Raw genomic sequence first — 26,829 nt, forward strand, 5'->3', positions numbered from 1 at the left:
CAAAAGGAAGTTGAGGCACAAGCATTTGACCAAGGTCACACAGCTAGAGGGCGGTGGGCTGGGACTGGAAAAGCCCTGGCTTCCTCCCCAGGCCAGCCCTCAGACCACCAGTCCCAGACCCTCGCTGCTCACACAGTTGGCCCTGGGCCCCTGGTTGGGGTATGAGAGACGGAACTCCCTTTGAATCATCCTCCACCTCCCTTGCCTGGCTCTTCTTCAAGGTCCAGCTTCCATGCCTTGACCTCCTCCAGGAGCCCCGGAATCTCCCACACCCTTTCAAGTGGCACGTCCAGTCTGAAGGCCTGCTCTGTGAGGAGGCTCCAGAGCCCCATGCACTGGGCAGGGCTGTTTGCTGTCACAAAGCTGTGGGTAGAAGGAGGGGAGTGGCAGCTGGATGTTGATGGAGAAGGAGGCAGGGGGCAAGAGGTCATGTCTCCAGACAAGAGGCCCTATGGGGCAGTGAGAATCACTGGTCTAGGACCCAGGAAGCCTGAGTTAAAACTTGGCTCCACCCCTATCCAGCCTTGTGACCCTGTACAAGTTTCACCCTCTCTGGACCTCAGCACCTGCTAATATTAGCATGTTTATACCAGCTGGGCCCCAAAGGGGCAGCCTGATTAGATCACAGCTTTGCTGAGGGGTCTGGGGAAGTGTGGGCTCAGGACCTCACTGTGTGTTTGCAGGGAAGTGGGGTGTCTCTCTGGCATATGGGGGAGGCTTTATACTATTGAACAGGGCCGTTTTAGCTCAGTCTGACCCAGACCTGTGGAGGGGACAGCAGCAAGGGCTCCTATCAGCAGCCAGCGGCATCCAGCCTTGTTGGGTGGCGTGAGGTGGGCACTTGGCTTCCGAGAGCCCTTCAGAAGGTTTTGAAAACCTCTAAACATACTTAGGGTACTGCCACCATTATTATCATTTGCTGTCTGGCTTCTGATTGTTAATTCCTCTCTAGACTGTTGTAGGAATGTGGCATCGGCCCAGGGTCAGGCCTGGGGTGGGATTGGGGTGGGGGAAGGGGGTCTGGACTGCTTAAATTCTGCAGCACTGGTGCGGAGGACGGCGCTGGGTGGGGCCCACCTCCTTCGGTGCGGCTGGCGTCGCCACTTTAAGGCGGCGGCGGCGCGAGCAGGTCTATGGTAATGAGCCGCCGCTGCTGCTGCCGCCGCCGCCGGTGCTCTGCAGAGCTCGCCCGCCCGCCCGCCTGGGAGGCGAGGGAGCGTGGGGCTGGGCCCGGGGCCGCGGCGACAGCAGCAGCAGCAGCGGCGGGGACGCGGGGCACGAGCGGGCGGCACTGGGCCGTCGGGGGCGGCCGGGGCCGGGCCGGGGTCCGGGTGCGCAGCTCCGCGGGAGCAGGTGGGCTATCCCGCGGGAGCGAGGAACACTCCGAGGATCTGGGGGCCGGCAGGGCCAAGGGCGCGCGGGGTCCGCGGGCGCAGGTGGCGAGAGACGGGTGTGCCAGTGGAGGCGCGGCGCCAGCCCGTGGTGGTCGGTGTGACCGGGGCGCGGGCCCGGCTTAGGGAACGGTGGGAGCCCGGTCTCCGGTGAGGCATCAAGGAGCAGGCCCCCGGGGACTGACGCCCTGGCCTGGGCATGAGGCGCGGCGGGGCGGGCAGGAGCGGGAGGAGGAGCCGCCGCCGCCGCCGCCGTTGACCCGGCCGGCCGGGAAGAGGGAGAGATGCGGAGCCCGGCGGCCCGCGCCCCACTTCCAACACCACTGCCGCTGCTACTGCTCCTGCTGCCGCCACTACTGGGAGACCAGGTGGGGCCCTGTCGTTCCCTGGGGCCTGGGGGACGCGGTTCTTCGGGGGCCTGCGCTCCCGTGGGCTGGCTCTGTCCAGCCTCATCCTCGAACCTCTGGCTCTACACCAGCCGCTGCAGGGATGCGGGGACGGAACTGACTGGCCATTTGGTGCCCCATCATGATGGTCTGAGGGTCTGGTGTCCAGAATCCGGGGCCCACATCCCCTTGCCGCCAGCGCCCAAAGGCTGCCCCTGGAGCTGTCGTCTTCTGGGCGTTGGAGGCCACCTTTCCCCACAGGGCAAGCTTGCCCTGCCCCATGAGCACCTGTGCTTAAAGGCCCCACGGCTGAGATGCCAGTCCTGTAAGCTGGTGCAGACCCCAGGGTTCAGGGCAGGGGAAAGCTCAGCAGAAGCGTCCATGGGTGGACGTCGGAAGAGGAATGTGAATACAGCCCCCCAGTTTCAGCCCCCCAGCTACCAGGCCACAGTGCCCGAGAACCAGCCAGCAGGTACCCCTGTGGCATCTCTGCGGGCCATCGACCCAGATGAGGGTGAGGCAGGTCGGCTTGAGTACACTATGGATGCCCTCTTCGATAGCCGCTCCAACCATTTCTTCTCCCTGGACCCAATCACCGGTGCAGTAACCACAGCCGAGGAGCTGGATCGTGAGACCAAGAGCACCCATGTCTTCAGAGTCACAGCGCAGGATCACGGCATGCCCCGACGCAGTGCCCTGGCCACGCTCACCATCTTGGTGACTGATACCAATGATCATGACCCTGTTTTTGAGCAGCAGGAGTACAAGGAGAGCCTCAGGGAGAACCTGGAGGTGGGCTATGAGGTGCTCACCGTCAGAGCCACAGATGGTGATGCCCCTCCCAATGCCAATATTCTGTACTGCCTGCTGGAGGGGCCTGGGGGCAGCCCCTCTGAAGTCTTTGAGATTGACCCTCGCTCTGGGGTAATACGAACCCGTGGCCCTGTGGATAGGGAAGAGGTGGAATCCTACCAGTTGACAGTGGAAGCAAGTGATCAGGGTCGGGACCCCGGTCCACGGAGTGCCACAGCTTCTGTTTTCCTGTCTGTGGAGGATGATAATGACAATGCCCCCCAGTTCAGCGAGAAGCGCTATGTGGTCCAGGTGCGGGAGGATGTGACCCCAGGAGCTCCGGTACTCCGGGTCACAGCCTCGGATAGAGACAAGGGCAGCAATGCCCTGGTGCATTACAGCATCATGAGTGGCAACGCGCGGGGACAGTTTTACTTAGATGCCCAGACTGGGGCTCTGGACGTGGTGAGCCCTCTTGACTATGAGACGACCAAGGAATACACCCTACGGGTTCGAGCACAGGATGGCGGCCGCCCCCCTCTCTCCAACGTCTCCGGCTTGGTGACAGTGCAGGTTCTGGATATCAATGACAACGCTCCCATCTTCGTCAGCACCCCCTTCCAGGCTACTGTCCTGGAGAGTGTCCCCTTAGGCTACCTGGTTCTCCATGTCCAGGCCATCGATGCTGATGCTGGTGACAATGCCCGCCTGGAATACCGCCTTGCGGGGGTCGGGCATGACTTCCCCTTCACCATCAACAATGGCACAGGCTGGATCTCCGTGGCGGCTGAGCTGGACCGGGAAGAGGTTGATTTCTACAGCTTTGGAGTAGAAGCCCGCGACCATGGCACCCCAGCACTCACTGCCTCGGCCAGTGTCAGCGTGACCATCCTGGATGTCAATGACAATAACCCGACCTTTACCCAACCAGAGTACACGGTGCGGCTCAACGAGGATGCGGCCGTGGGCACCAGCGTGGTGACGGTGTCGGCCGTGGACCGTGATGCCCACAGTGTCATCACCTACCAGATCACCAGCGGCAACACCCGAAACCGCTTCTCCATCACCAGCCAGAGTGGGGGGGGGCTGGTGTCCCTCGCCCTGCCACTGGACTACAAACTGGAGCGGCAGTACGTGCTGGCTGTTACTGCCTCTGATGGCACACGACAGGACACAGCGCAAGTGGTGGTGAACGTCACCGACGCTAACACCCATCGTCCCGTATTTCAGAGCTCTCACTACACGGTGAATATTAACGAGGACCGGCCAGCAGGCACCACGGTGGTGCTGATCAGTGCCACAGATGAGGACACAGGTGAGAATGCCCGCATCACCTACTTTATGGAGGACAGCATCCCCCAGTTCCGCATTGATGCAGATACAGGTGCTGTCACCACCCAGGCCGAGCTGGATTATGAGGACCAGGTGTCCTACACCCTGGCTATCACTGCCCGGGACAATGGCATTCCCCAGAAGTCTGACACCACCTACCTGGAGATCCTGGTGAACGATGTGAATGACAATGCCCCTCAGTTTCTGCGGGACTCCTACCAGGGCAGTGTCTATGAGGATGTGCCCCCCTTCACCAGTGTCCTGCAGATCTCGGCCACTGACCGTGATTCTGGCCTTAACGGCAGGGTCTTCTACACCTTCCAAGGAGGCGATGATGGAGGTGGTGACTTTATTGTAGAGTCCACGTCAGGCATTGTGCGAACACTGCGGAGGCTGGATCGTGAAAATGTGGCCCAGTACGCCTTGCGGGCATATGCAGTGGACAAGGGGATGCCTCCAGCTCGCACGCCCATGGACGTGACGGTCGCTGTCTTGGATGTGAACGACAATCCACCTGTTTTTGAGCAGGATGAGTTTGATGTGTTTGTTGAAGAGAACAGCCCCATTGGGCTGGCTGTGGCTCGCGTCACAGCCACGGACCCTGACGAAGGCACTAATGCCCAGATCATGTACCAGATCGTGGAGGGCAACATCCCTGAGGTCTTCCAGCTGGACATCTTCTCTGGGGAGCTGACCGCTCTGGTGGACTTGGACTACGAGGACCGGCCTGAATACATCCTGGTCATCCAGGCCACGTCGGCTCCCCTGGTGAGCCGGGCTACAGTGCACGTCCGCCTGCTTGACCGCAATGACAACCCACCGGTGCTGGGCAACTTTGAGATCCTTTTCAACAACTATGTCACCAACCGCTCGAGCAGCTTCCCCGGGGGTGCCATCGGCCGGGTGCCTGCCCACGACCCTGACATCTCCGACAGCCTGACTTACAGCTTCGAGCGGGGAAACGAACTCAGCCTGGTCCTGCTCAACGCGTCCACGGGCGAGCTGAGGCTGAGTCGGGCACTGGACAACAACCGACCTCTGGAGGCCATCATGAGCGTGCTGGTGTCAGGTAAGGAAGGGCCCAGGTGACATGGGGATGAGGGTGGCCCGTGGGGGAGGGCCTGGAGAGCCATTCAAGGTGGAACTGCTGACCCACCTCTGTCCCCGGTACTGGCCCAGTGGTTGAGGGGGGAGAAGCAGCTTGGGAAGGAGCCCTAGAAATCCTGGCAGCTGTGCTGGCCCTGCCCGCTGCCCCGGGCTGCAAGACCTGGCTGTTTTGGTTGGCCACCCCCTGCCTACCAGCCTGTGACGTGGTGGGGGAAGTGTTGTGAGGCTGCCCTGGTGACGGCTGCCAAGAATTGTGAAAAAAGGCGCGTGGAGGACTGGGGTCCGGGAGAGCTGGGGGAGGAATGGAGAGGACCGTGGCCAGGAGAGGTGAGCTGGCGGTTCAGCGCCCCTTCACGCCCGCCCACTGGGGTCTCCCTGTGATCTCATACAGCCTCTGACAGAGCTGAGGCCGTGGGGCACAGGGTTGCCACTTCGGGGTCAGGACCCTGCAGTCGGGCCCCTTCTGGCTCCCGGCTGAGCCGCAGACCGGCTGAGGGGGACTTTGTCTAGGACATTCTTTACCCTCCAGGCAGAAAGAGCCTGGCCCGGCTCCCCCTTCAGAGCTCCCACAGGAAGTGAGGCCACAGCTCATTGTCTCTGTCCAAACAGACCCCACTGTCAGAGGTCGTGGTTCGGGGTCCGGCTTGGGGGAGGGGCTGCAAGCCCGGGGCAGGCTGCAGCCTTCTGGGTCCCCTTGCTGCCCCACGGGCTGGCTGTTCTCAGACGCCAGGCCTTCCCTGCAGGCCGTGAGAGCCTGGGCTCAGGGGATGGGGTGTGGGGACCGCAATGAGTCAGGGGACTGGTGGCCTCTGAGGGCACAGCCCCCTGATCCAGTGGCGAGAGAACAGAATCCTGGGGCATGGGAGCCTGGCCGGGACCTAGGCCGGGCATTCCAGCTGCTTGGCCAAGCGCTCAGCCTGCAGACTCCCGGGACAGAAGGGCTGGGGGAGGAGAGTTGGGGTGGGGACGACATCCTGTCTCTTCTGTCAGCTACAGGGAGTGGGCAGCAGCAGCAGCAGCAGCAAGGAGGGGGCCAGCCCCAGGTTGCTGAACCCCTTCCCCAAGCCTGGGAACAACTGGGACCCTCATGAGGGCTCACTGTTAGCTGTGCCCTGGGGATGGGTGGGTCAGGGTACCCTCACTCCAGACACATCAGGGAGGGGAGAAAGAGAAGAGCCTGCCGGGCCTCACTGCCACCCTGGGGAGTCTGGGCCAGGATGGGAGTGAGAGGCGTGCAAGACACAGGGTGTGGCTTCAGCTCCCCACCCCCTCCACTCATGGTCCTTCCGGGGACTCATGACTCCCCTCCCCACTCCTCAGGTGGCCATCAGAGCCAGGGCACATGAGCTTTTAGAGGTCACAGACAAGGCTCTGTGCATCTTGAAGCCACAGTTCCTCTCCAGGAGGAGTAAGTGGGAGCTGGAGCTCCCCTATCTGGTCCTTCTCTGTGCTGGGAGGCAGGGGGAAGGAGTGGAGAGGAAGGGCCTCTCCCTCCTGTCCATCCCCAGTCCACCCTAGGTGATGGAGGGATGGGCAGAGGCCCCACCCAGCCTTCGTGCTCCTGCCAGAGCAGAGCCCCAGACCTCGGCTCCCCTAGAATAGAGGGGGAGGCCTCGGCTGACCCTCCAGCCCTAGCCCCACCCTCTCCCCTCAGCCCTGACCCTTGGAGGCAGTCACCACGGCAACCCCAAAGTTCAGGGAGGCTGGGGTGAGGGGGATTGACTCCTACTGCCCCTTTGTTTTCCTTCTCTTGTTCTTTGTCTCTTCTTGCTTTCCCGCCTCTGCCCCTGGGGGCCCTTCTGCACGGCCTCCTCCATTGCCCTCTCCCCATCTCCTGTGTGACTCTCTCCTGCTTTCCCACTTTCTCCACTGCTGGCTCTTTTCCTGGGCCTTTGTCTGCCCCTGTTTGGTTTCTGTGTTTATGCCTCTCTGATTTCCCCCTCTCTTGTTCCCTGTGGCTGCAGCTGCCCCAGCTTGGGCCGGATGGCTCCCCTGAAGCCTGAATTCTCCTTGCCTCTTCCTTACCCTGCTAGGACACACAGGAGCTCCTGTCCATGGCCTGGTCATTCCCCAGAGTGGCAGACCCCCTCCAGGCCTACAACTCCCACTGGCACATCTGCCAGGGGAAGAGGGGCTTGGAGTCTGATTCTGCCACAGTCTGGGACTTGGCACTTTTCCAGGTGTGGCAGGTTGGGTTCTAGACACAGGTGGGGTTTCCTGGAGTCAGGGCCCATCCCAACCCTTTTCTTCCCAGGAGGATGGCTCAGGTAATGCACCCCCCCCACCCCGTTTCCACCGTTACCTTTTGCACCTGAAGGGTAACCCAGGTCAAGGCAGGAGAGAGGAGCAAAGAAGAAGCAGAGAGCAGTAGGTTGACTGCTGGGATGGGGGACAATAGCGGAGGGGGCAGGTGGCCACAGATGGTGGACCAGATGGGAAGCAACAGAGACAGACTGGGCAAGGGGCACAGGCGGGGCCTGGGATGACGGAGGGGGAACATAGGGAGGAGTGCTTGTTCCCAGGGCTGAGTGGTGGTGAGGTTTCTCTTGACTGCCCCCTCCCCTCCCTGATTAGTTAAAAGTACTCTGTGTGGATTCTTGGGCTGCATTCTGCCCGGAGGGACTATCCCGCCAAGGAATAACGGCACCAGGTACACAAGAGCCCTGTGCCAGCTCCATAAGTAAGTGCAGGGGGGTCTGAAAGAGGGAGAAAAGTAGAGCCTGAGGTCATAAATCTGGGCAGGCTTCCTGGAAAAGGTGAGTTTAGAGCGGGTTAGAAAACCAGGAGGGCCGTGAGCTGGTGTCTGGATAGGCCAGGTAGGAAGGAACAGCTTGTTCAGTAGCAGCAAGTCAAGAGAAGGAGGAGCAAGTGAGTGATGACAAACAGGCTTGCTGGTGAGAGCAGGCGGGCCTTACATTCTCAAGCAATGCGGCTGGAGGGCAGGTGGGCAGTGGGCCAAGGACATGGCTGAGATGGGTGTCTGGCTTTAGCCTTCCCAGCCGCCAGTGCAGTTAGCCACCTCAAGTCTCTGTGACACCGAAGCAGGATCTGTTCCCAGATCCCTTTCCTACTCCCACCCTACCCCTGAAATACCAACTCCTGTCCCATTCCTGCTAGGGTGTCCTTTTTAATAGCTACCCGGGCCCCTCCTGCTGTGTTTGAAAGACCCTTTCTTCATTATGGAGACCAAATAAATTCTCATGAACATCTTACTGAACACCTACTATGCGTAGGACATTGTAGTAAATAAAAAAGATGAATATCCTTTATAGCCCTGCCAAGTCATTTCCCTCTCCCCTTGGCCTCCAGCTTTCATTTTGAGCTAAATAAAATCCATTGCCATGTATTTGTGCATTCAGGTGTGTATGGTATTTCGGGGCTTAGGGTGTGTAGGTGGAGTGAGAAGCCAGAGTGTTAGTACTTAGCTGTTTATAGGTGAGTGTGTGGCCTGGGGGTGTGGCAGGCACTCGGCTATAATGCGGTTAGCCAAGTGGGTGATGAGTAGCCAGAGGCCCTAGGGCTGGAGGAGAGGTCAGCCCACTGGGGCTCTTGTCTGGGGCTCAGGGTGGAGAGCTGCCCAGGCCCTTCCATCTCTGACCCCCAGAACGCCACAGCATCAGGCCAGTGTGGGTGGTGCTACCACCCGTAAGGTGGCTCAGCTGGATTTCCTGGGGTGGGGCCCCCCAGGCTACCCTCTGCAGCCCAGAGAGTTGGGCGGGAAGAATGCTTTGTGTGGGGCGTTGCCATGGGGATAGCGGGCCTGAGCCCAAGCAGCCGTGGGGCTCAGTGGGAGGGGGACTGGGTGGCCCACTGACCCAGTTCACCCTCCATTCTCTGCTGCAGTGGGGGAGGGGGAACATGGCCAGGGTCAGAGTTATGGTAGTGTTGAGAAATAGAGGCTGAGGGGGCAGAAGGATTATATCTGTGGGTCTCTCGTGGTGCTCTGGGCCCTGTAGGAAGGTAAGAAAAAGGCGAAATAAGATTCTTGTGCAGGAAGGCACCTGGTCTGGTATAAGGGAGCAGGACCTGTGGCTTTGGCTTGGGCAGGGAAAGGTGCACAAATATTAAAAGATGTGTCCGTGCTTCACAACAGAGGGTTTCTGGGAAGTATGCAATAAGAAGTTCTGAAAATCAGTCCCCTTAAGTGCCCATGCGGGCTGAGCCGTCATGGAGTGACTCTCCCTCAGGTGAGGTACACATACCTCCTAGGGCACCTTTATGCCAATTAGAAAAGAGGACCCTTTCGTGGCAACTAGGGAATGCAAGAGTGTGCAGGCGGGATTTCAGCCCGCACTCACTCCCTCCTCCGGCTGCTCCTGCCCGGGGCCAGGTCTATGGCTTGGCAACCCTGCCCTCCCCAGGGGCTGACCGTCTCACCTCTTCGCAGATGGCGTGCACAGTGTGACCGCTCAGTGCGCACTGCGCGTCACCATCATTACCGACGAGATGCTCACGCACAGCATCACGCTGCGCCTGGAGGACATGTCGCCTGAGCGCTTCCTGTCGCCCCTCCTGGGTCTCTTCATCCAGGCCGTGGCCGCCACGCTGGCCACACCCCCAGACCACGTGGTGGTCTTCAACGTGCAGCGGGACACCGACGCCCCGGGCGGCCACATCCTCAATGTGAGCCTGTCGGTGGGCCAGCCGCCAGGGCCCGGGGGCGGGCCTCCCTTCCTGCCTTCTGAGGACCTGCAGGAGCGCCTGTACCTCAACCGCAGTCTGCTCACGGCCATCTCGGCGCAGCGCGTGCTGCCCTTCGACGACAACATCTGCCTGCGCGAGCCCTGCGAGAACTACATGCGCTGCGTGTCGGTGCTGCGCTTCGACTCCTCCGCGCCCTTCATCGCCTCCTCCTCCGTGCTCTTCCGGCCCATTCACCCAGTGGGGGGGCTGCGCTGCCGCTGCCCGCCTGGCTTCACGGGCGACTACTGCGAGACGGAGGTGGACCTCTGCTACTCGCGGCCCTGCGGCTCCCACGGCCGCTGCCGCAGCCGTGAGGGCGGCTACACCTGCCTCTGCCGCGATGGCTACACCGGTGAGCCCTCACCGAGGGAGGGGGGACCCCTGGGGGCGGCTCTGGGGGCCTAACGCCGTGGTGCCAGCACAATCAGGCTAAGGACAGGAGTGGCCTCGTTCTTTTCCAGAGTAAGGTACAGGGTACACTGGCCATTCACAAGTCCCACTTGCTCTTTCACAACCACCTATTGAGGAAGGCAGAGAGGGGACCCCTTCTTCTCGGCCACCTACCCAGCCCCCACCCCCAGGTGGTGTAACTGAGGTCAGCTCTTGCTCTAGAGCCAAGCGGCTTGCATTTGTATCCCAGCTTTGACAATACTAGCTGGGTGACCTTGGGCAAGTTACTTAACCTCTCTGTGCCTTAGTATTTTTTAAGTGGATGATGAATCTATTCACGTGATAAGGTGGTTGTGAGGACCGATTTAATACGGGTAAAGACCTGGCCTGTAGGAGGTGTTGGCTGTGATTTAAGGGAACGCTGAGATCAGGTGACTTGCTCCAGGTCTCATCTGGATTAGAGATGCAGCTGGGCCTAGTACCTGATCTCTCCCCACTGGTGAGTGAGTTACCTTTCTGAGGTGCAGCAAGTGCTTTTTTCCCTAGGTATTGAGGGGAAGGCACAGAAGAGCTGGGGAAACTGGAGGGTTTGGCTATGGGGATAGTGGTTTTCAGATTATCGCACCTGTGTGTGACCCTGAACAGAATAGCCCCACCCTTGCCCAGGTGTGTAAAACAGCGTCCTGACCAAGAGGCCTCCCTGCTGGCCTGTTTCCAGGGGTCTTTACACATCCTGTCCCAAGCCTCTCCCTGGGATGCTCACTGCCTCTGCTTTGTGCTCCTGACCCCTCCCTGCAGGCTCCTGTTTTTCCTCAGGACATACCCTTCTCTCCTCCATGGGCCCTTCCTTCCCAGATGCCTTAGGGCTTGCTCCGTCTCCTCCAGAGCTATGCCCACTGGCTCTGCCAGCAGTGGTAGGCAAGCCCCACTGCCACCCCTGCTGCATCTTCCTGCCCAGAACTTGCCAGACTTGACTCCTCTCAGCTGCTACTGTGGGTGGAGGGGCGGGTGGGGAGCAGAGGGGTGGGCTTGGGGGAGGGGAGGGAAGTCTTTGTCCAGGAGGATGGGGTAGGGGGGTGCTTAGAGTAGGCGAACAACAGTTTCCATGGAAACTGGAGCCTGTCACTAGGCACTGGAGCTGAGAACCTATCTCTAGAATCTGGGAATGGGGAGGGAGAGAAAAGCGTAGATTTTTCTATCTGATATTGTTGGAATTTTCATCTCCTCCATTGAATCCTGGTCTGCTCCCAGGGCTCAGTTCCCTACTCTGTCAGCATCTCCCAAGTGCACGGAGGTCCTCAATCTGGACCCCAGGGCTCAGGGTGGGAGTTCCCTGCCCCATTTCTGGAAAGTCCCCAGCTTCCTGCCCACACCATCCCATAACTCCGACAAATCCAAGTGGAAGCCTGGTCTTATCCCCAGGGAGGGAAACTGATCTTGGTGCCTGACAGGGACAAAAGCACCAGTGGGAGGGAGGGAGGAAGCAGGGGTTGGCAGCAGCCCACATGCTGTCCCGCAGGCCCTTCCCTCCATGCGCATTCACCCCTAAAGGGGCCAGAACACCCCTAAGCTTGCTTGGTAGCCCTGACACCAAAGGCCGCTAGGACGTGGCCCTTATAATCAGGGACCTCGTGGGCCTGTGCTCTCGAGGTCCAAACAGGGGTATGGAAGGGACTGGGAGCCTCAAGGAACTCGCAGGACAGCCGTATATGGGATTGTGGTGAGAACAGCCCAGTGTGCCACACACAGCGCAGAATGGCTGAGTTTGCACATGAGAGGAAGTGGGGATGCCTGGGAGAGTTTGGGGGTATTATGGGGGTCACAGGAGACCACGGAGGGATCACTGGATGCAAAAGAGTCCCAGTTCCCCAGGCACTTGGTGCTCACCTGCCTTACCTCTTGCCCAGGTGAGCACTGTGAGGTGAGTGCCCGCTCAGGCCGTTGCACCCCGGGTGTCTGCAAGAATGGGGGCACCTGTGTCAACCTGCTGGTGGGCGGCTTCAAGTGCGACTGCCCATCCGGAGACTTTGAGAAGCCCTTCTGCCAGGTGACCACGCGCAGCTTCCCCGCCCGCTCCTTCATCACCTTCCGGGGCCTACGCCAGCGCTTCCACTTCACCCTGGCCCTCTCGTGAGTTCCTGGGTGCTGGGGGTAGGGGCCGGGGCCAGGGGGAGTCTGGTGCCTCCTGTTCTGCGGACGAGGTGGGAAGTCAGGCAGCAAAAGTACCCAGAAGAGGTTGTTGGCAGAGCCAGGTCTGCACTTGGAATTGCCTGTGCAGTTGGCCAGCAGGCTTCCTTCACCCACCAGGGCCGTCTACGCTCCTCCCACCCCACTCTCAAGGGTGGGAGCTAGGATGCCAAGGTTCTGCTTCTGGTCCTGGTTTGGGCTCATCTTCCACACTCTAGCCACATGGCCCATAGCCTCGGCCAAGGAGTCAGCCCTCTGGAGAGTCCTGAGTAGGATCAGGGCTGGTTAGGTGGCTGGGGTGCTGGCATCCAGGTGGGTGCCCCATTGCGTGCCCCCATCGTCCACTCCCACTCAGGTTTGCCACCAAGGAGCGTGATGGGCTGCTGTTGTACAATGGGCGCTTCAATGAGAAGCATGACTTTGTGGCCCTCGAGGTGATCCAGGAGCAGGTCCAGCTCACCTTCTCTGCAGGTGATCCCGCTTGCCCCATGTCCTTGCCCATCTCCTAGAGGCCCTGTGTCTCTCGGCCCTTGACCCCAAGTCACACACTCTCCCAGCCAGACCTGGGCCCAGCCCAACCATGAGCATCCCCTCCCCATTCCCAGCCCTCATCTGGTGTCCCAGCTCACCTGGGTCCTTTCCCCAGGGGAGTCGACCACCACCGTGTCCCCGTTCGTGTCCGGAGGGGTCAGTGACGGCCAGTGGCACACAGTGCAGCTGAAGTACTACAATAAGGTGGGTGTGGGAGGCGGTCAAGGAGCTGGAGGGTTCTGTCCTCGGCTCAGGTGCTCACCTAGACCTGGGTGGCACTGCCTGCCCAGGGGCTGGTCATGGCACTTCTGGCTGAAATGGGGGAAGGGAGGGGTGGAACTTACCACCTTGCTGGGCATTCCTATTCCGCTGGGTGGTGTAGATGCTTCCTGTTCTAGTAGGCAGAAACTTGAGTAGACGCTGAGGAAGGTAAAGCGTGTAAGTCCTGTGAGCACACATCAGTGTGCATGTGTGTTTGTGTACACACACACGTCTCTGTGGGGGGGGGGTGTACACACAGGGGGTGAGTTAGTGCCTGGCCCGTGACCTGAGTGGCTCGTGCCCACTCTTTCCATCTCTGCCCTTCCCTGTCCACAGCCGCTGTTGGGTCAGACAGGGCTCCCGCAGGGCCCATCCGAGCAGAAGGTGGCCGTGGTGACCGTGGATGGCTGTGACACAGGCGCGGCCCTGCGCTTCGGAGCTCTGCTGGGCAACTACTCCTGCGCTGCCCAGGGCACCCAGGGTGGCAGCAAGAAGTAAGCAGGGGAGAGGGCTGGGGCTGCGGTGGGGTGTGGCCAGTCAGGGAGGGAGGGTTGTAGGGGGGCCTTTGGGGGCCCTGAAGTGGGGACCAGTTCAGACGGGGGTCATCCCTCACCTTGCTTCGCTCTGCCCCTGCTCAGCCCTCTGCGGGGGCTGGGGTGGGAGGCGGGAGTGGGCAAGATTGGGGGACTAGAGCTGGGCCCCGTGCAGCGGTCTGGGGAGGGGCGGGTATCAGATGAGAGCAGCTCCGGTTGAGGCTCCCCTTCCCCTGGCTGCTCTACAGGGCCCCTTGGGCTCCTGGCCTGGCGGCAGGGCTCAGGGAGGAGGAAGAGCCGGAAGCACCCCACTCTCCCTCATGTCGCAGCCATTTTCGCTCCCCCAGGTCTCTGGACCTGACAGGGCCCCTGCTGCTGGGCGGGGTGCCTGACCTGCCTGAGAGCTTCCCTGTCCGAACCCGGCACTTCGTGGGCTGCATGAGGAACCTGCAGGTGGACAGCCGCCATGTCGACATGGCTGACTTCATTGCCAACAACGGCACCGTGCCCGGTATGGGGGCTGGGGTAGGGGCGAGGCCAGGGGCCCTACGCAGAGAGGAGGGGTGTGCCTGCTGCGGGAACCCCTGCACGTGGCGGGTCTCAGAGCCCCCTCCAGCCACTGCCACAGGTTTTCTGTTGGGAGCCTCCACCTGAGTGCTCTTCTCTCCACTCTAGGCTGCCCTGCCAAGAAGAACGTGTGTGACAGCAACACTTGCCACAATGGGGGCACCTGTGTGAACCAGTGGGATGCCTTCAGCTGCGAGTGCCCTCTGGGCTTCGGGGGCAAGAGCTGTGCCCAGGGTAGGGGGCAGCCCTCAGAGGTCGGGGCCTGGGAGCTGTCAGCACTGCGGGGAACACTGGCAGGGTCCCGGCAGGCACTGGGCAGGGCCCAGCTGAGCTGGGCTGTGGGTAGAAAAGCGTGTCTGGGCAGAGCCTTGAGAGGGTAGCAAGGGAGACAAAGGGCCCAGTCAGAGGCAGGCCTGGGCACAGTGTGGTGCGGGCCCAGGGCAGGTGAATGCTCGGGGGGGCGGGGCTGCCGTGGAGAGTGGGCACTAGGAGGGACAGTGCCCTGCCTCCCAGGGAGCCGCCCCTGCTGAGCATCATACCCCCTGGGGCACTTGGGCGCTCCGCCTCTCAGAGTCTGCCTTTGTCTGTCTCCCCAGAAATGGCCAACCCGCAGCGCTTCCTGGGCAGCAGCCTGGTGGCCTGGCATGGCCTCTCGCTGCCCATCTCTCAGCCCTGGCACCTCAGCCTCATGTTCCGCACACGCCAGGCCGACGGCGTCCTGCTGCAGGCTGTCACCAGGGGGCGCAGCACCATCACCCTGCAGGTGATGCAGAGAGGGGTGGGGCAGGCGGGCCCTGGCCAGGGTTGGTCAAAGATGGCTGGGCGGGGCCTTTCCCTGGAAAGAAAGGCAACTAGGTTCGTTTGGTGAATCACTGCTGCCATCTCTTGGGCCCAAGGGAAATAATACCTTTTCCTCTCTGGCCTCAGCGGGGCAGCAGGATGGGTTTGGTGGTCCAGGAAGGAGGACAGTGGGCTGGAAGAAGAGCCCATTAAGGCAGTCTGCTGACCCTCTTTTCTTCTGGTGCCAGCTTCAGGAGGGCCACGTCGTGCTGAGCGTGGAGGGCACCGGACTCCAGGCCTCGTCTCTCCGGCTGGAGCCAGGCCGGGCCAATGATGGTGACTGGCACCATGCACAGCTGGCACTGGGAGCCAGTGGGGGCCCCGGCCACACCATCCTGTCCTTCGACTATGGGCAGCAGCGGGCAGAGGGCAACCTGGGCCCCCGGCTGCATGGGCTACACCTGAGCAACATTACCGTCGGGGGAGTGCCTGGGCCGGCCAGTGGTGTGGCCCGCGGCTTCCGGGGCTGTTTGCAGGTAAGCCTCCTGCCCTGCCTTCTCATCTCCAATAGCTGGAGGCTGGAGGCCCGCTCCACAAAGGGCCAACACTACCTTGTCCCTCCCAGGGTGTTCGGGTAAGCGAGACGCCCGAGGGTATTAGCAGTCTGGATCCCAGCCGTGGGGAAAGCATCAATGTGGAGCCAGGCTGTAGCCTGCCAGACCCCTGTGACTCGAACCCATGTCCTGCCAACAGCTATTGCAGTGACGACTGGGACAGCTATTCCTGCAGCTGCGATCCAGGTATGCCAGGGATCCAGGGAAATGGGGCAGGTTAGCAAGTGCGGGGCGGCGACAGTTCACTCTGGCTCTGCCGTGTGACCTGGGGCTAGTCACATCACCTCTCTGAGCCTCTCCTCCTGCACTACAAAGCCAGAGCCAGCTGGTATAGCTGCTCAGGATAGAAGGGGATGGATGAAGGCAGGTTTGAAGAAAGTGCCAGGGGAAGGTGGGGATTGAGCCTCTCCTGTCCTTCTGGTCCCAGGTTACTATGGTGACAACTGTACTAACGTGTGTGACCTGAACCCATGTGAGCATCAGTCCGTGTGTACCCGAAAGCCCAGTGACCCCCATGGCTATATCTGCGAGTGTCCCGAAAATTACCTTGGGCCATACTGTGAGACCAGGTAAGTGGACCATTGCAGGCAGCAGCAGGTCCCAGTGGCACTGCCTGTGTCTGCTGTGTCCCTCAGAGCACTGAGAACCTGGCTGAGCCACAGCCAGGCTCAGAAGGGCCACACATGGCTATGCCAGACGGGTGGCAGAGGGAGCCCATGTCTGCCTGGTCCTTCTCCGCAGGATTGACCAGCCTTGCCCCCGAGGCTGGTGGGGACACCCCACGTGCGGCCCATGCAACTGTGACGTCAGCAAAGGCTTCGATCCGGATTGCAACAAGACAAGCGGCGAGTGCCACTGCAAGGTGACAGCCCCGGCCTAGGCCTCCATAGCGGCTGCCTTGGCCTCTGTTCTGTACCTCCTGGGCCCTTGCGGGGGACAATGAAGGAAGACTCTGCAGAGAGCTGAGGGCTTATGCGCCTTTGCTCCACTAGGGCGGGCAAGGGGCTGTTTGTCCTCGTGTGTCTGGGGTGTGGGGCGTCCAGGACCTATACTTAACCGGTGAGCTCTGGGTCAGCTATACTGGTTGTTTGCAGCCTGTTCTGATTGGTGTCCAATTGATGGATTAAACTCCAAAACATTACCAGTTGTTACATATTTTGAATGTACCATTCTTGGTGGGGACTTGAGGTCAGGGAGCCTCTCTCCAGAGGGGCTACAGTGAAGGATCCATGAGCATCCAGGGAAGAGAGCCTGAGCCAGTGATCCCATCCTCCCTCTCCCCTCCCAGGAGAACCACTACCGGCCCCCTGGCAGCCCCGCCTGCCTGCTGTGTGACTGCTACCCCACGGGCTCTCTGTCCCGAGTCTGTGACCCTGAGGATGGCCAGTGTCCATGCAAGCCAGGTGTCATTGGGCGCCAGTGTGATCGCTGTGACAACCCTTTTGCTGAGGTCACTACCAACGGCTGTGAAGGTAGGGCTCTTGCGGTAGATGGGTGGCCCTCCCTGCTGTGTGCCAGGCCCTGGTGTCCCAGGGAGGCCAGGAGCAGGGGCTGGTTGCAGGCCTGAGGCTGCACAGGGAGGGCTGGGGAGCCTGGCCAGAGCTGTAGGGGGACAGTTGCTCCTGAGTGACGGTGTGTGCTTCCCTGCAGTGAATTATGACAGCTGCCCACGGGCCATCGAGGCTGGGATCTGGTGGCCCCGTACCCGCTTCGGGCTGCCTGCTGCTGCCCCCTGCCCCAAAGGCTCCTTTGGTAGGTACTGGAGGCCCAGAATGTGAGACTGAGGACTTGGCCTTTCATCAGTGGGGTGAGGGTGGGGAGCCCCTGGCTACTGATCATAGGACCCCACTTTCCAGCCTCCAGGTCCTGGGGACTCCATATCCCATGCTTCCTTGGCTCACTGTTCCCCTGCTCCCAAGGTTGCCTAAATGAAAGGTGGGCTCGTAACAAAAGCACTAAAAAACCCGCATTGTGCATGGCACAGGGCTGGGTGCTAGAGATTCAAAGATGAGTCACACAGGGTTCCCGTCCTCAGCTCACCACCTAGTGCTGGAGTTATGCCACTAGAAAGATGGTCTGGGGAGTAGGGGAGGCGAGGTGCTGTCCCAGGCGACCCAGCCGCAGGATGGGGGCTGGCGCTGGTCCTTGGATTGACGATGACCAGAGTTCAGAAGTAGAGAGTGAGTGGCAGAGAGCTCAAGGTGGTGGCTGGAGAGGGACAGCCACGTCTGGGGTCTCAAAGGGACCACGTGTACTGCAGGACCACGTGTGCTCCTGTAGCCCTTTTTTGGGCTGATCCTACAGAGGTTTTGGCTCTGGTGTTCTCCACACACGTCTCCCTGTTTTCACCTGCAGTACAGGATGGCAGGGCCCTTGTTTGGTTGTCTCCTGCCTCTGGTCCATAAGGGGCTGGCCCCCAGCAGAACTCAGCCAGGTCTCGGCAGCCTCCGGTCTCCCCCCCTGAGGCCTGCCCTCCTGGCTGCCTTCCCCCAGGGACTGCTGTGCGCCACTGTGACGAGCACAGAGGGTGGCTCCCCCCAAACCTCTTCAACTGCACATCAGTCACCTTCTCAGAGCTGAAGGGCTTTGTAAGTGGAACTTCTCATCTCCATCTCCTTACCCCCGCCCCCTGCCCTGGCCCAGTGTGACCTGCCTGCCTCCCCAGCTTTGAGAAAGGGGACTCTGGAATTCCAGCTCCTGTCTCCCAGGGCCCCCACCTGGAGCCATTTCTCCCCTTTCCTGAGTCCTTTTACTCTAGAGTTCCAGTTCTACTCTCTGGGTACCTCACTCCTGTGCTGACCCCCCAGCCTATCTTGGTCCCAGGCTGAGCGGCTGCAGCGAAACGAGTCAGGCCTGGACTCGGGGCGCTCCCAGCGGCTGGCCCTGCTTCTGCGTAACGCTACCCAACACACGGCTGGCTACTTCGGCAGTGACGTCAAGGTGGCCTACCAGCTGGCCGCTCGGCTATTGGCCCACGAGAGCACCCAGCGAGGCTTCGGGCTGTCCGCCACACAGGATGTGCACTTCACCGAGGTGGGGCTTGGAGGGGGCAGGAATGGCTGGGTGGGTGGAGGTCACGGTGAGTGAGCCTGCTCCTGGCCACCTGGGGGCAAAATGGGGGGCACTCCCCACCCCTGCCTTTGGGGAGCTCTCAGCCGGCATGAGGCCCCCATGAGACCCCCTGAGCCATGGCCCAGCATATGGGTAATTTAGAGCACCTCTTCCTAACCCTTCTCATAGCAAGGCACCCGTAGAAAATAATGTTTGTACTGGGGCCCGGTCTGATCAGGCTTCTCGGAGGAGAGGCCCTGCCCATCGTGCCAGGACAGGGAGGAACCAGCATCTAATAACATCTGTGTGGGAAACTCTTAGAGACTGAGGAGGAAGGGTTAGAGGAAGGGGCATGGTGGGGGGCGAGCCAGGCTGGGGCCTGGTGCTGGGGACGAGGAGTGAGGCTGCAGGCACAGCCCACCGAGACCGTGCCCTCCCCCAGAATCTGCTGCAGGTGGGCAGCGCCCTCCTGGATGCAGCCAACAAGCGGCACTGGGAGCTGATCCAGCAGACAGAGGGTGGCACCGCCTGGCTGCTCCAGCACTATGAGGCCTACGCCAGTGCCCTGGCCCAGAACATGCGGCACACCTACCTAAGCCCCTTCACCATCGTCACGCCCAACATTGGTGAGGCTGCTGCCAGGGTGGGAGGGTCCAGGGAGAGTCTCTGGTAAGGGCAGCCGTGCCAGGGGCCTGCCCACCTCACTGGGGGTCTGAACTGTGACCTCTCCCTAGTCATCTCTGTAGTTCGCCTGGACAAGGGAAACTTCGCTGGGGCCAAGCTGCCCCGCTACGAGGCGCTGAGAGGGGAGCGGCCCCCGGACCTTGAGACAACGGTCATTCTGCCTGAGTCCGTCTTCAGAGGTCAGTGGGGACCAAGGGGTGGGTCAGGGGCCAGGCCAGGGCATCTGCGCAGGACCCAGCTGAGTGGACAGTGTCCCCATCCCAGAAACACTCCCCGTGGTCAGGCCCGCGGGCCTTGGAGAGGCCCAGGAGCCAGAGGAGCTGGCACGGCGTCAGCGGCGGCACCCGGAGCTGAGTCAGGGTGAGGCGGTGGCCAGTGTCATCATCTACCGCACCCTGGCTGGGCTGCTGCCCCATAACTACGACCCAGACAAGCGCAGCCTGAGGTGAGCGGCTGGGGAGACGAGGAGTGGGGCGGGGGAGCGGGTCGGGTGGGTGAGGCACAGAGAGGGGCCAGGGCTTGGGGGCATCTCAGAGTGATTGGGGCATCCTCCAGTCACACGACTACCGTGGTGACTGTGTGCCCGCCTGCCCCGCGCCAGAGTTCCCAAACGCCCTGTCATCAACACGCCCGTGGTGAGCATCAGCGTCCACGACGACGAGGAGCTTCTGCCCCGTGCTTTGGACAAGCCAGTCACGGTGCAGTTCCGGCTGCTGGAGACGGAGGAGCGGACGAAGCCCATCTGTGTCTTCTGGAACCATTCGATCCTGTGAGCCTGCACTGCCCTGACCCCAAGGCTTTGGGCGGAGAGCTCAGGCCCCTGGGCACCCCACCCTTCTTGTCTCCTGACCCTGCCTCCCTCACGCAGGGTCAGTGGCACAGGTGGCTGGTCAGCCCGAGGCTGCGAAGTTGTCTTCCGCAACGAGAGCCACGTCAGCTGCCAGTGCAACCACATGACGAGCTTCGCCGTGCTCATGGACGTGTCCAGGCGGGAGGTTGGACCCACCAGGGGTAGCTGCAGAGCTGGGGGTGGGAGCCAAGGGCACTGGACTAGGTGTTCGGGCCCCGCCCTTCCTAATCCCTCTGGCTCTCTGCCACCCACCCTGCAGAATGGGGAGATCCTGCCACTGAAGACGCTGACCTATGTGGCCCTAGGGGTCACCTTGGCTGCCCTACTGCTCACTTTCCTCTTCCTCACTATTCTGCGTGCCCTGCGCTCCAACCAGCACGGCATCCAACGGAACCTGACTGCCGCCCTGGGCCTAGCTCAGCTGGTCTTCCTCCTGGGAATCAACCAGGCTGACCTCCCTGTAAGATGTTCCTCCTCACGCAGAAACCTTCCCCAGTGCCCAGCCTTCTCAGGCTCCCATATACGTCCTCCCCAGCGGCCCCCTCAATCCCTGCTCCTGCAGTAGTGACTGAGCCAGCCTAGTGCCTGGCCCCCAGTTTCCTCCTTTCTAGCTCCCCCTTACTTCCCCAGCACCCTAGAGGTACCTTCCTCTGGCCCAGACTCCCCCTGAAGTACCTCCCAACACCCAGGCTCTCCTGCCCTGTCTGGTGAGAGCAGGACCCACACTCTGGGTGTGCCTTGGTCACTGACTGGGCGCGGCCTGGGCCCTCAGTTTGCCTGCACAGTCATCGCCATCCTGCTGCACTTCCTGTACCTCTGCACCTTTTCCTGGGCTCTGCTGGAGGCCTTGCACCTGTACCGGGCACTCACCGAGGTGCGCGACGTCAATGCCGGCCCCATGCGCTTCTACTACATGCTAGGCTGGGGTGTGCCCGCCTTCATCACAGGTACCCCCACCCCCGATCCCGGGCCTTGAGGTTCTACATCCCTAGGGCCTACGTCCATCTTCATTGCCACCTTCTCCCACTCCCATCCCAGGCCCAGAGGCCCACATCCCTATGCCGGGCCAGGTTCTCCACAAGTATCCCTCTGGTTTAACTCAGCTATTGACACCCCCACTCAGGGACAGGGTCCCCCATCCTGGAGAGGACGGCATGGACAGATGGTGGGCAGAGAAGCCTTCATCCCCTGCACCTGGCCCTAGGAGCCCACTTGACCACCTGACTGATTTCCAAGCCCCTGATCACCCCTTTCCCGCTGCTGTCACCAGGTCTAGCCGTGGGCCTGGACCCGGAGGGCTATGGGAACCCTGACTTCTGCTGGCTCTCCATCTACGATAGGCTCATCTGGAGTTTTGCTGGCCCCGTGGCCTTTGCTGTCTCGGTAAGTGCTGGAAAGCGGCTGGGGGCGAGCAGGCTGAGTGTGACCTCAGGATCCCCTTTAGGAACTGCTGAGGCCTCCATAGGGTGAGGTGGAAGCTGTCTGTTCCCTGATGGTCCCCCTCACACGTCCCCCTCCCCTGCTAGATGAGTGTCTTCCTGTACATCCTGGCGGCCCGGGCGTCCTGTGCTGCCCAGCGGCAGGGCTTTGAGAAGAAAGGCCCTGTGTGAGTATGGGGTGTGGGTGCCTTGGCAGTGGATGGGCATCAGCATGGGAGGCCTCACGGCCAGACTCACAGCCCACCCTCTCCCCAGCTCGGGCCTGCGGCCCTCCTTCGCTGTCCTCCTGCTGCTGAGCGCCACGTGGCTACTGGCACTGCTGTCTGTCAACAGTGACACCCTCCTCTTCCACTACCTCTTTGCTGCTTCCAATTGCATCCAGGTACCTGGTCCGACCCATGCCCTGTGGGAGGCCGGTGGAATTGTAGGTGGGAAGCTTGGGTACGAGGTGCCTTAATAAGCACTTAGACACTTGCTGCTTCTTGCCTGTCAGGGCCCCTTCATCTTCCTCTCCTATGTGGTGCTTAGCAAGGAGGTCCGGAAAGCACTCAAGTTTGCCTGTAGCCGCAAGCCCAGCCCTGACCCTGCTCTGACCACCAAGTCCACTCTGACCTCGGTGAGGGAGCCGGGGTCAGGGAGGTGAAGGGGTCATGGGGAGTTGAGGGGGAAGAGGCAGGAGGGACAAAGGCTGTGCTTTTGTCCCACTTTTTCTCCATCCTTATATCCTTTCCTGGAAGGAGGAAGGGGTGGTGAAATGGTATGTGTGGCCTGGGAAGAAGGGGCCTGAGGTCGGGGAGGGGGATTTTTGACTTGGGAGGGATGGGAGCGGAGCTTAGAATAGATGAGGGAGTAGCTAAGACAGGTAATCAGGTCATAAATGCCCCACACCTGAGAATCCCTTGTGCCTCTTGGTAGATCTTCTGTGCCTCCCAGAATGCTCTCAGGAGATAATTTCTGGTGCCATCTTTTGCCAGCAGACCCTTATACAGCCGAGTCCGGGGCACTTGGGTTGCGTTGAACTGGCACAGCTATGGCAGAGCTACAACACTACTAGGCCCTGAAATGGGGGCAGCAAAGATGTGGGGCCTCTCTCTTCAGTCCTGGGCATGTGGTGGGGAGAACTTAGGGCAAGCTCCCTCGGCCCCTCCGCTTTCCTGGGGCCACCCCTTCCGGCTCACCCATGTACTGACCTCTCTGTTCCCTGCCTAGTCCTACAACTGCCCCAGCCCCTATGCAGATGGAAGGCTTTACCAGCCCTATGGAGACTCAGCAGGCTCTCTGCACAGCGCCAGCCGCTCGGGCAAGAGTCAGCCCAGCTACATCCCCTTCTTGCTGAGGTGAGCTCTGGTGATGGGACAGTTGGAGAGGGGAGAAGGGCATCGGGCATGCTAGACCCAGGCCAGGCTGCTAGGAGTTGGGTAGCACACACCATGGCCGACACGGTGGCAGCTTGAAGTGAAGCAGTGAGGAACATGGGGAAGGAACTGGAAAACCCAGAACAGAGAAGAGAATGGGACACCGGGTGAGGGGCCAGGCTGATGCCTCCATCATGTCTTGTCTTCTTAGGGAGGAGTCCACACTGAACCCTGGCCAAGGGCCCCCTGGCCTGGGGAACCCTGGTGGCCTATTCCTGGAAGGTCAAGACCAGCAGCATGGTGAGGACGGAACCTCCTGACGGCCAGCGGTGGTGGAGGCACAGCTGCCTAACTTTTGTTGAGGGTGGGCAGTGGCGGATGGGCTGCCTGTGATCTCTCCCGCACTTCCTAGATCCAGACACAGACTCTGACAGTGACCTGTCCCTGGAAGATGACCAGAGTGGCTCCTATGCCTCTACCCACTCATCAGATAGTGAGGAGGAGGAAGAGGAGGAAGAGGCAGAGGCCACCTTCCCTGGAGAGCCGGGCTGGGACAGCCTGCTGGGGCCTGGGGCGGAGAGACTGCCCCTGCACAGTACCCCCAAGGGTGGGTCAGCGCAGGGTTGTGGCCTTTGGGGGCAGTGGGAGGGCAGAGGGGCTGGGATTCCTGGGAAGCAAGACTAGGGTGGTGACTCTCCTAGCCGTCTGTCTTCTCTGGGCCTCATCTACTTCCTTTCTCCACCAGATGGGGGCCTGGGGCCCGGGAAGGCCCCCTGGCCAGGAGACTTTGGGATCGCAGCAAAGGACAGTGGTGGCAATGGGGCCTCTGAGGAGCGGCCGCGGGAGAATGGAGATGCCCTGCCTCGGGAGGGGTCCCTGGGTCCCCTTCCAGGCCCTTCTGCCCAACCTCACAAAGGTGAGCAGGGTACGTTCAGCTGCATGCTACCCCATCAGCAACCTCACTCCTCACACTGGCCTGTGGCTGGCAGGGCTCTCGAGGGCAGCTCCTTCCACCTGCTCCTCATGGCACCCGCCCTCCGGCCCACAGGCATCCTTAAGAAGAAGTGTCTGCCCACCATCAGTGAGAAGAGCAGCCTCCTACGGCTACCCCTGGAGCAGGGCACAGGGTCTTCCCGGGGCTCCTCAGCCAGCGAGGGCAGCCGGGGTGGGCCCCCTCCCCGCCCTCCACCCCGGCAGAGCCTCCAGGAGCAGCTGAATGGGGTCATGCCCATCGCCATGAGCATCAAGGCAGGCACGGTGGATGAGGACTCGTCAGGCTCGGAGTGAGTGTGGCTGGGTGGGCGGGACAGGGTGCAGCCCCACAGAGGCCCCGCCTCCAGGCCTCCCAGGCCGCTCTGGTGGGCCGGCAGAGTGCGGCCCAGGTCCCTTCAGGCCACATGCCCACAAACATGACGCCCTGTGGGGTCAGCCCAGCCCAGCATCGGGCAAAGTGAGGGAGGGTGGGGAGCTGGGGTTGCTTTTCTGTTTCCTTCTTCTGGTGAAAGCTTCTCACTGTCTCCTCTGCTCTGACTAACCCTCTGTCTGCCTTTTCTGTCACTTTCCTTTCCTGCCTCTCCAGATTTCTCTTCTTTAACTTCCTGCATTAACCCTGGGCCGGTGGTTCCTACACCCTGAGGCTCCCTTACGCTCCCCAGCTGCACTCATGCTCCCACTCCTGTCTTGTGCTTTATCCCGCCCCTGCTCCCCCTGCCTGCCTGCCTGCAGCAGCGACGAAACATCCATCTGAGGAGCCTGGGCCTTGCCGGGAGGGGCACCCACCCCACCCAAGGCCATCTAGTGCCAACTCCCTCCCCCACCATCCCCCTCACTGCACTTTGGACCCTTGGGGCCAACATCTCCAAGACAAAGTTTTTCAGAAAAGAGGAAAAAAGAAATTTAAAAAAGGAACTCCACTCTTCATGACTTCAGGGATTAATTTTTTTTATACGCTGGGAATTGACTCCCCTTTCCCTCCCCAAAGAGGATAGGACCTCCCAGGATGCTTTCCCAGCCTCTCCTCAGTTTCCCATCTGCTGTGCCTCTGGGAGGAAAGGGACTCTTGGGGGACCTGCCCCTCGTTTGCCATCACCAAAAGGAAAGGACAAAGCCACATGCACCCAGGGCATCAAGCCCTGCGGGCCGCACCGGGCAGGCCTCAGTGCGGTGAGGGCGCAGGGCCGTGGGCACTCCTCACCCCGCCTGTGCCGCCCCTTCCAGGAACTGAAAAAGCCCTGTCCGGAGAGCGGGCAGAAGGACTCAGCGCCCCCAGACCCCCAAATGCTGCATGAACACATTCTGAAGGGAACCCATGCCCCTGGGTGGCGGCCGGGCCACCCCAGCCCCTCTCCTTTCCCTGGACTCTGGCCGTGCACTGCAGCCCGGGTGTTTGCTCAGTTCGCTGACCCAAAAGTGCTTCATTTCCCTGCCCGCCCCATGCTGGGGAAGGCCAGTCATGTGTTGAGCTTCTTTGCTATTGTGTGGGTGGGACAGGGAGGAAGAGGACAGATGGGGCTGGCACGGTTGCCCCGTGCTGTCTCCAGCCCAGGTCTCCAGTCTGGGTTCCAGGGTCCACTCGCCCTCCTCTGAGACCAGACAAACCCCACTGACCTGCTGTGGCCTCTGAGACATGTTCTATTTTTATCCCCTTCTTGGAATTGGCTCTCTTCTTCGAAGGACCAGGTCCCTATTCCTCTTTCTCCCCCCTCACCACCCAGCTCCCTGCGAAGAGAGAGTTAATATATATTTTTTATTTATTTGCTTTTTGTGTTGGGATGGGTCCAGTCCCAGGGGGTCTGATGTGGCCATCAGTCAGGTCGGGTGTGTACCCAGCAGTCCTGGCGAGGGGGCCTCAGGCCCTTCCCCTTGCTCCAGGCTGTCATCTCCCCACCTCTCCCTCCCTCCTCAGTTTTGCCAACTGCTGTTCATCTGAGTCACCATTTATGCTGAGCATGTATTCCAGACTTGTCACCTATTTTCCTCTGGAGCAGGTGGCTAGAAAAAGAGGCTATGAGTAGAAAAAGTGTTCCTATTTCTCATTTGTAAGGCTGGTCTCTGGCTTTTCTGCCATGGATTCTTTCCCTGGCCTCTCCCCTCAGCAATTCCTGCAAAGGGTTAAAAACTTAACTGTTTTTTACTACTGATGACTTGACTTAAAAAAATACAAAGATGCTGGATGCTAACTTGATACTAACCATCTGATTGTACAGTTTGATTGTAACTGTAAATATGGTAGCATTTTGTGCTTTGTTTTTTCAGTTCTCCATGCCACTGAATAAAACTAGTTCTCTGCGGGCTGAGCACTGTCATCCTTTCCTCCTGTGTGGGGCCCTCTCCTTCCAGCGCGGGGAGGCCTGGTCGCTGGAAAACACGAGCAGGCAGGGCCCTGGAAGGGCCAGGTCAGGGGACTCAGATATCCTCTCGACACCCCGAGCAGTGTCCCCCAAATAGCCTCAGTACTGAGCCCACGTCCTGGCATTTCCAACGAAGATGTGGCTGTTAGCAGGAAAGTATGCTTCTCACCAGGACAGGAGGGACTTGTACGGCTGGAGAGGCTGCACAGAGCGGGCAGGATTCCAGCCCAGCCCCTTAGGGCTGAGTCCCGTCCTGGGAGCAGAATTCAGGAGGCAGGGAGGGCTGAGAGGCTGGTGGGAATTGAAAGGTGCTCAGTGACTAGGTACATCCTAACTTCATTCCTCTGGGCGGTCCCGTGTTTTTCCCCATCGGAAACGAAGCAACTACTCATACTCTAGCCAGCTGTGTGCTCTGCCACATTACTTCTGTTCCCAAGTTTTGTGTTTTTCGAAGGTCTGTTCAACAAACTAGATAGGGAGTTCACATGGGGGCCATAGAGGGGAGTTGTTAAGAACAGAAACCCCGGAACCAGACTGAGTGACTTA

General features: G+C 60.6%; 1 protein-coding gene across 4 annotated transcripts; it reads left to right on the top strand.

Moving 5' to 3' along the window:
• Nucleotides 1-1,178: 1,178 nt before the first annotated feature.
• On the top strand, nucleotides 1,179-26,229 carry CELSR2 (cadherin EGF LAG seven-pass G-type receptor 2). 4 transcript variants are annotated; one of them, XM_032652861.1, is made up of 34 exons: nucleotides 1,179-4,970; nucleotides 9,396-10,043; nucleotides 11,989-12,211; nucleotides 12,624-12,739; nucleotides 12,915-13,003; nucleotides 13,397-13,554; nucleotides 13,941-14,104; nucleotides 14,269-14,394; nucleotides 14,757-14,923; nucleotides 15,189-15,476; nucleotides 15,566-15,740; nucleotides 15,982-16,123; nucleotides 16,296-16,416; nucleotides 16,843-17,026; nucleotides 17,205-17,306; nucleotides 18,048-18,142; nucleotides 18,378-18,587; nucleotides 19,048-19,231; nucleotides 19,340-19,468; nucleotides 19,554-19,734; nucleotides 19,891-20,058; nucleotides 20,158-20,284; nucleotides 20,399-20,599; nucleotides 20,912-21,086; nucleotides 21,410-21,522; nucleotides 21,666-21,745; nucleotides 21,834-21,960; nucleotides 22,072-22,194; nucleotides 22,788-22,915; nucleotides 23,145-23,233; nucleotides 23,346-23,540; nucleotides 23,679-23,849; nucleotides 23,982-24,216; nucleotides 24,659-26,226. In XM_032652861.1, exons 1-34 carry the CDS (start codon nucleotides 1,676-1,678, stop codon nucleotides 24,678-24,680), a joined length of 8,751 nt encoding a protein of 2,916 aa, XP_032508752.1. In that variant the 5' UTR covers nucleotides 1,179-1,675; the 3' UTR covers nucleotides 24,681-26,226. The 4 variants fall into 4 exon arrangements, with proteins under 4 accessions (XP_032508752.1, XP_032508757.1, XP_032508765.1 ...); XM_032652866.1 differs by having other exon boundaries at nucleotides 1,307-4,970; nucleotides 23,679-23,858; nucleotides 24,915-26,229; XM_032652874.1 differs by having other exon boundaries at nucleotides 1,307-4,970; nucleotides 23,679-23,858; nucleotides 25,151-26,229.
• The last annotated feature ends 600 nt before the right edge of the window (nucleotides 26,230-26,829 follow it).

The sequence above is a fragment of the Phocoena sinus genome, chromosome 1 (genome assembly GCF_008692025.1).
Source record: "Phocoena sinus isolate mPhoSin1 chromosome 1, mPhoSin1.pri, whole genome shotgun sequence".
NCBI classification, from domain to species: Eukaryota; Metazoa; Chordata; class Mammalia; order Artiodactyla; family Phocoenidae; genus Phocoena; species Phocoena sinus.

What these genes read in the sequence shown, in the direction of transcription:
- CELSR2 (XM_032652853.1), top strand. Translation starts at nt 1,676, where the DNA reads ATGCGGAGCCCGGCGGCCCGCGCCCCACTTCCAACACCACTGCCGCTG. An exon ending in GGGCAAGAGCTGTGCCCAGG is followed by an intron (nt 14,395 to 14,756) that starts GTAGGGGGCAGC and finishes CTGTCTCCCCAG; the next exon opens with AAATGGCCAACCCGCAGCGC. An exon ending in GGGCCATACTGTGAGACCAG is followed by an intron (nt 16,124 to 16,295) that starts GTAAGTGGACCA and finishes CCTTCTCCGCAG; the next exon opens with GATTGACCAGCCTTGCCCCC.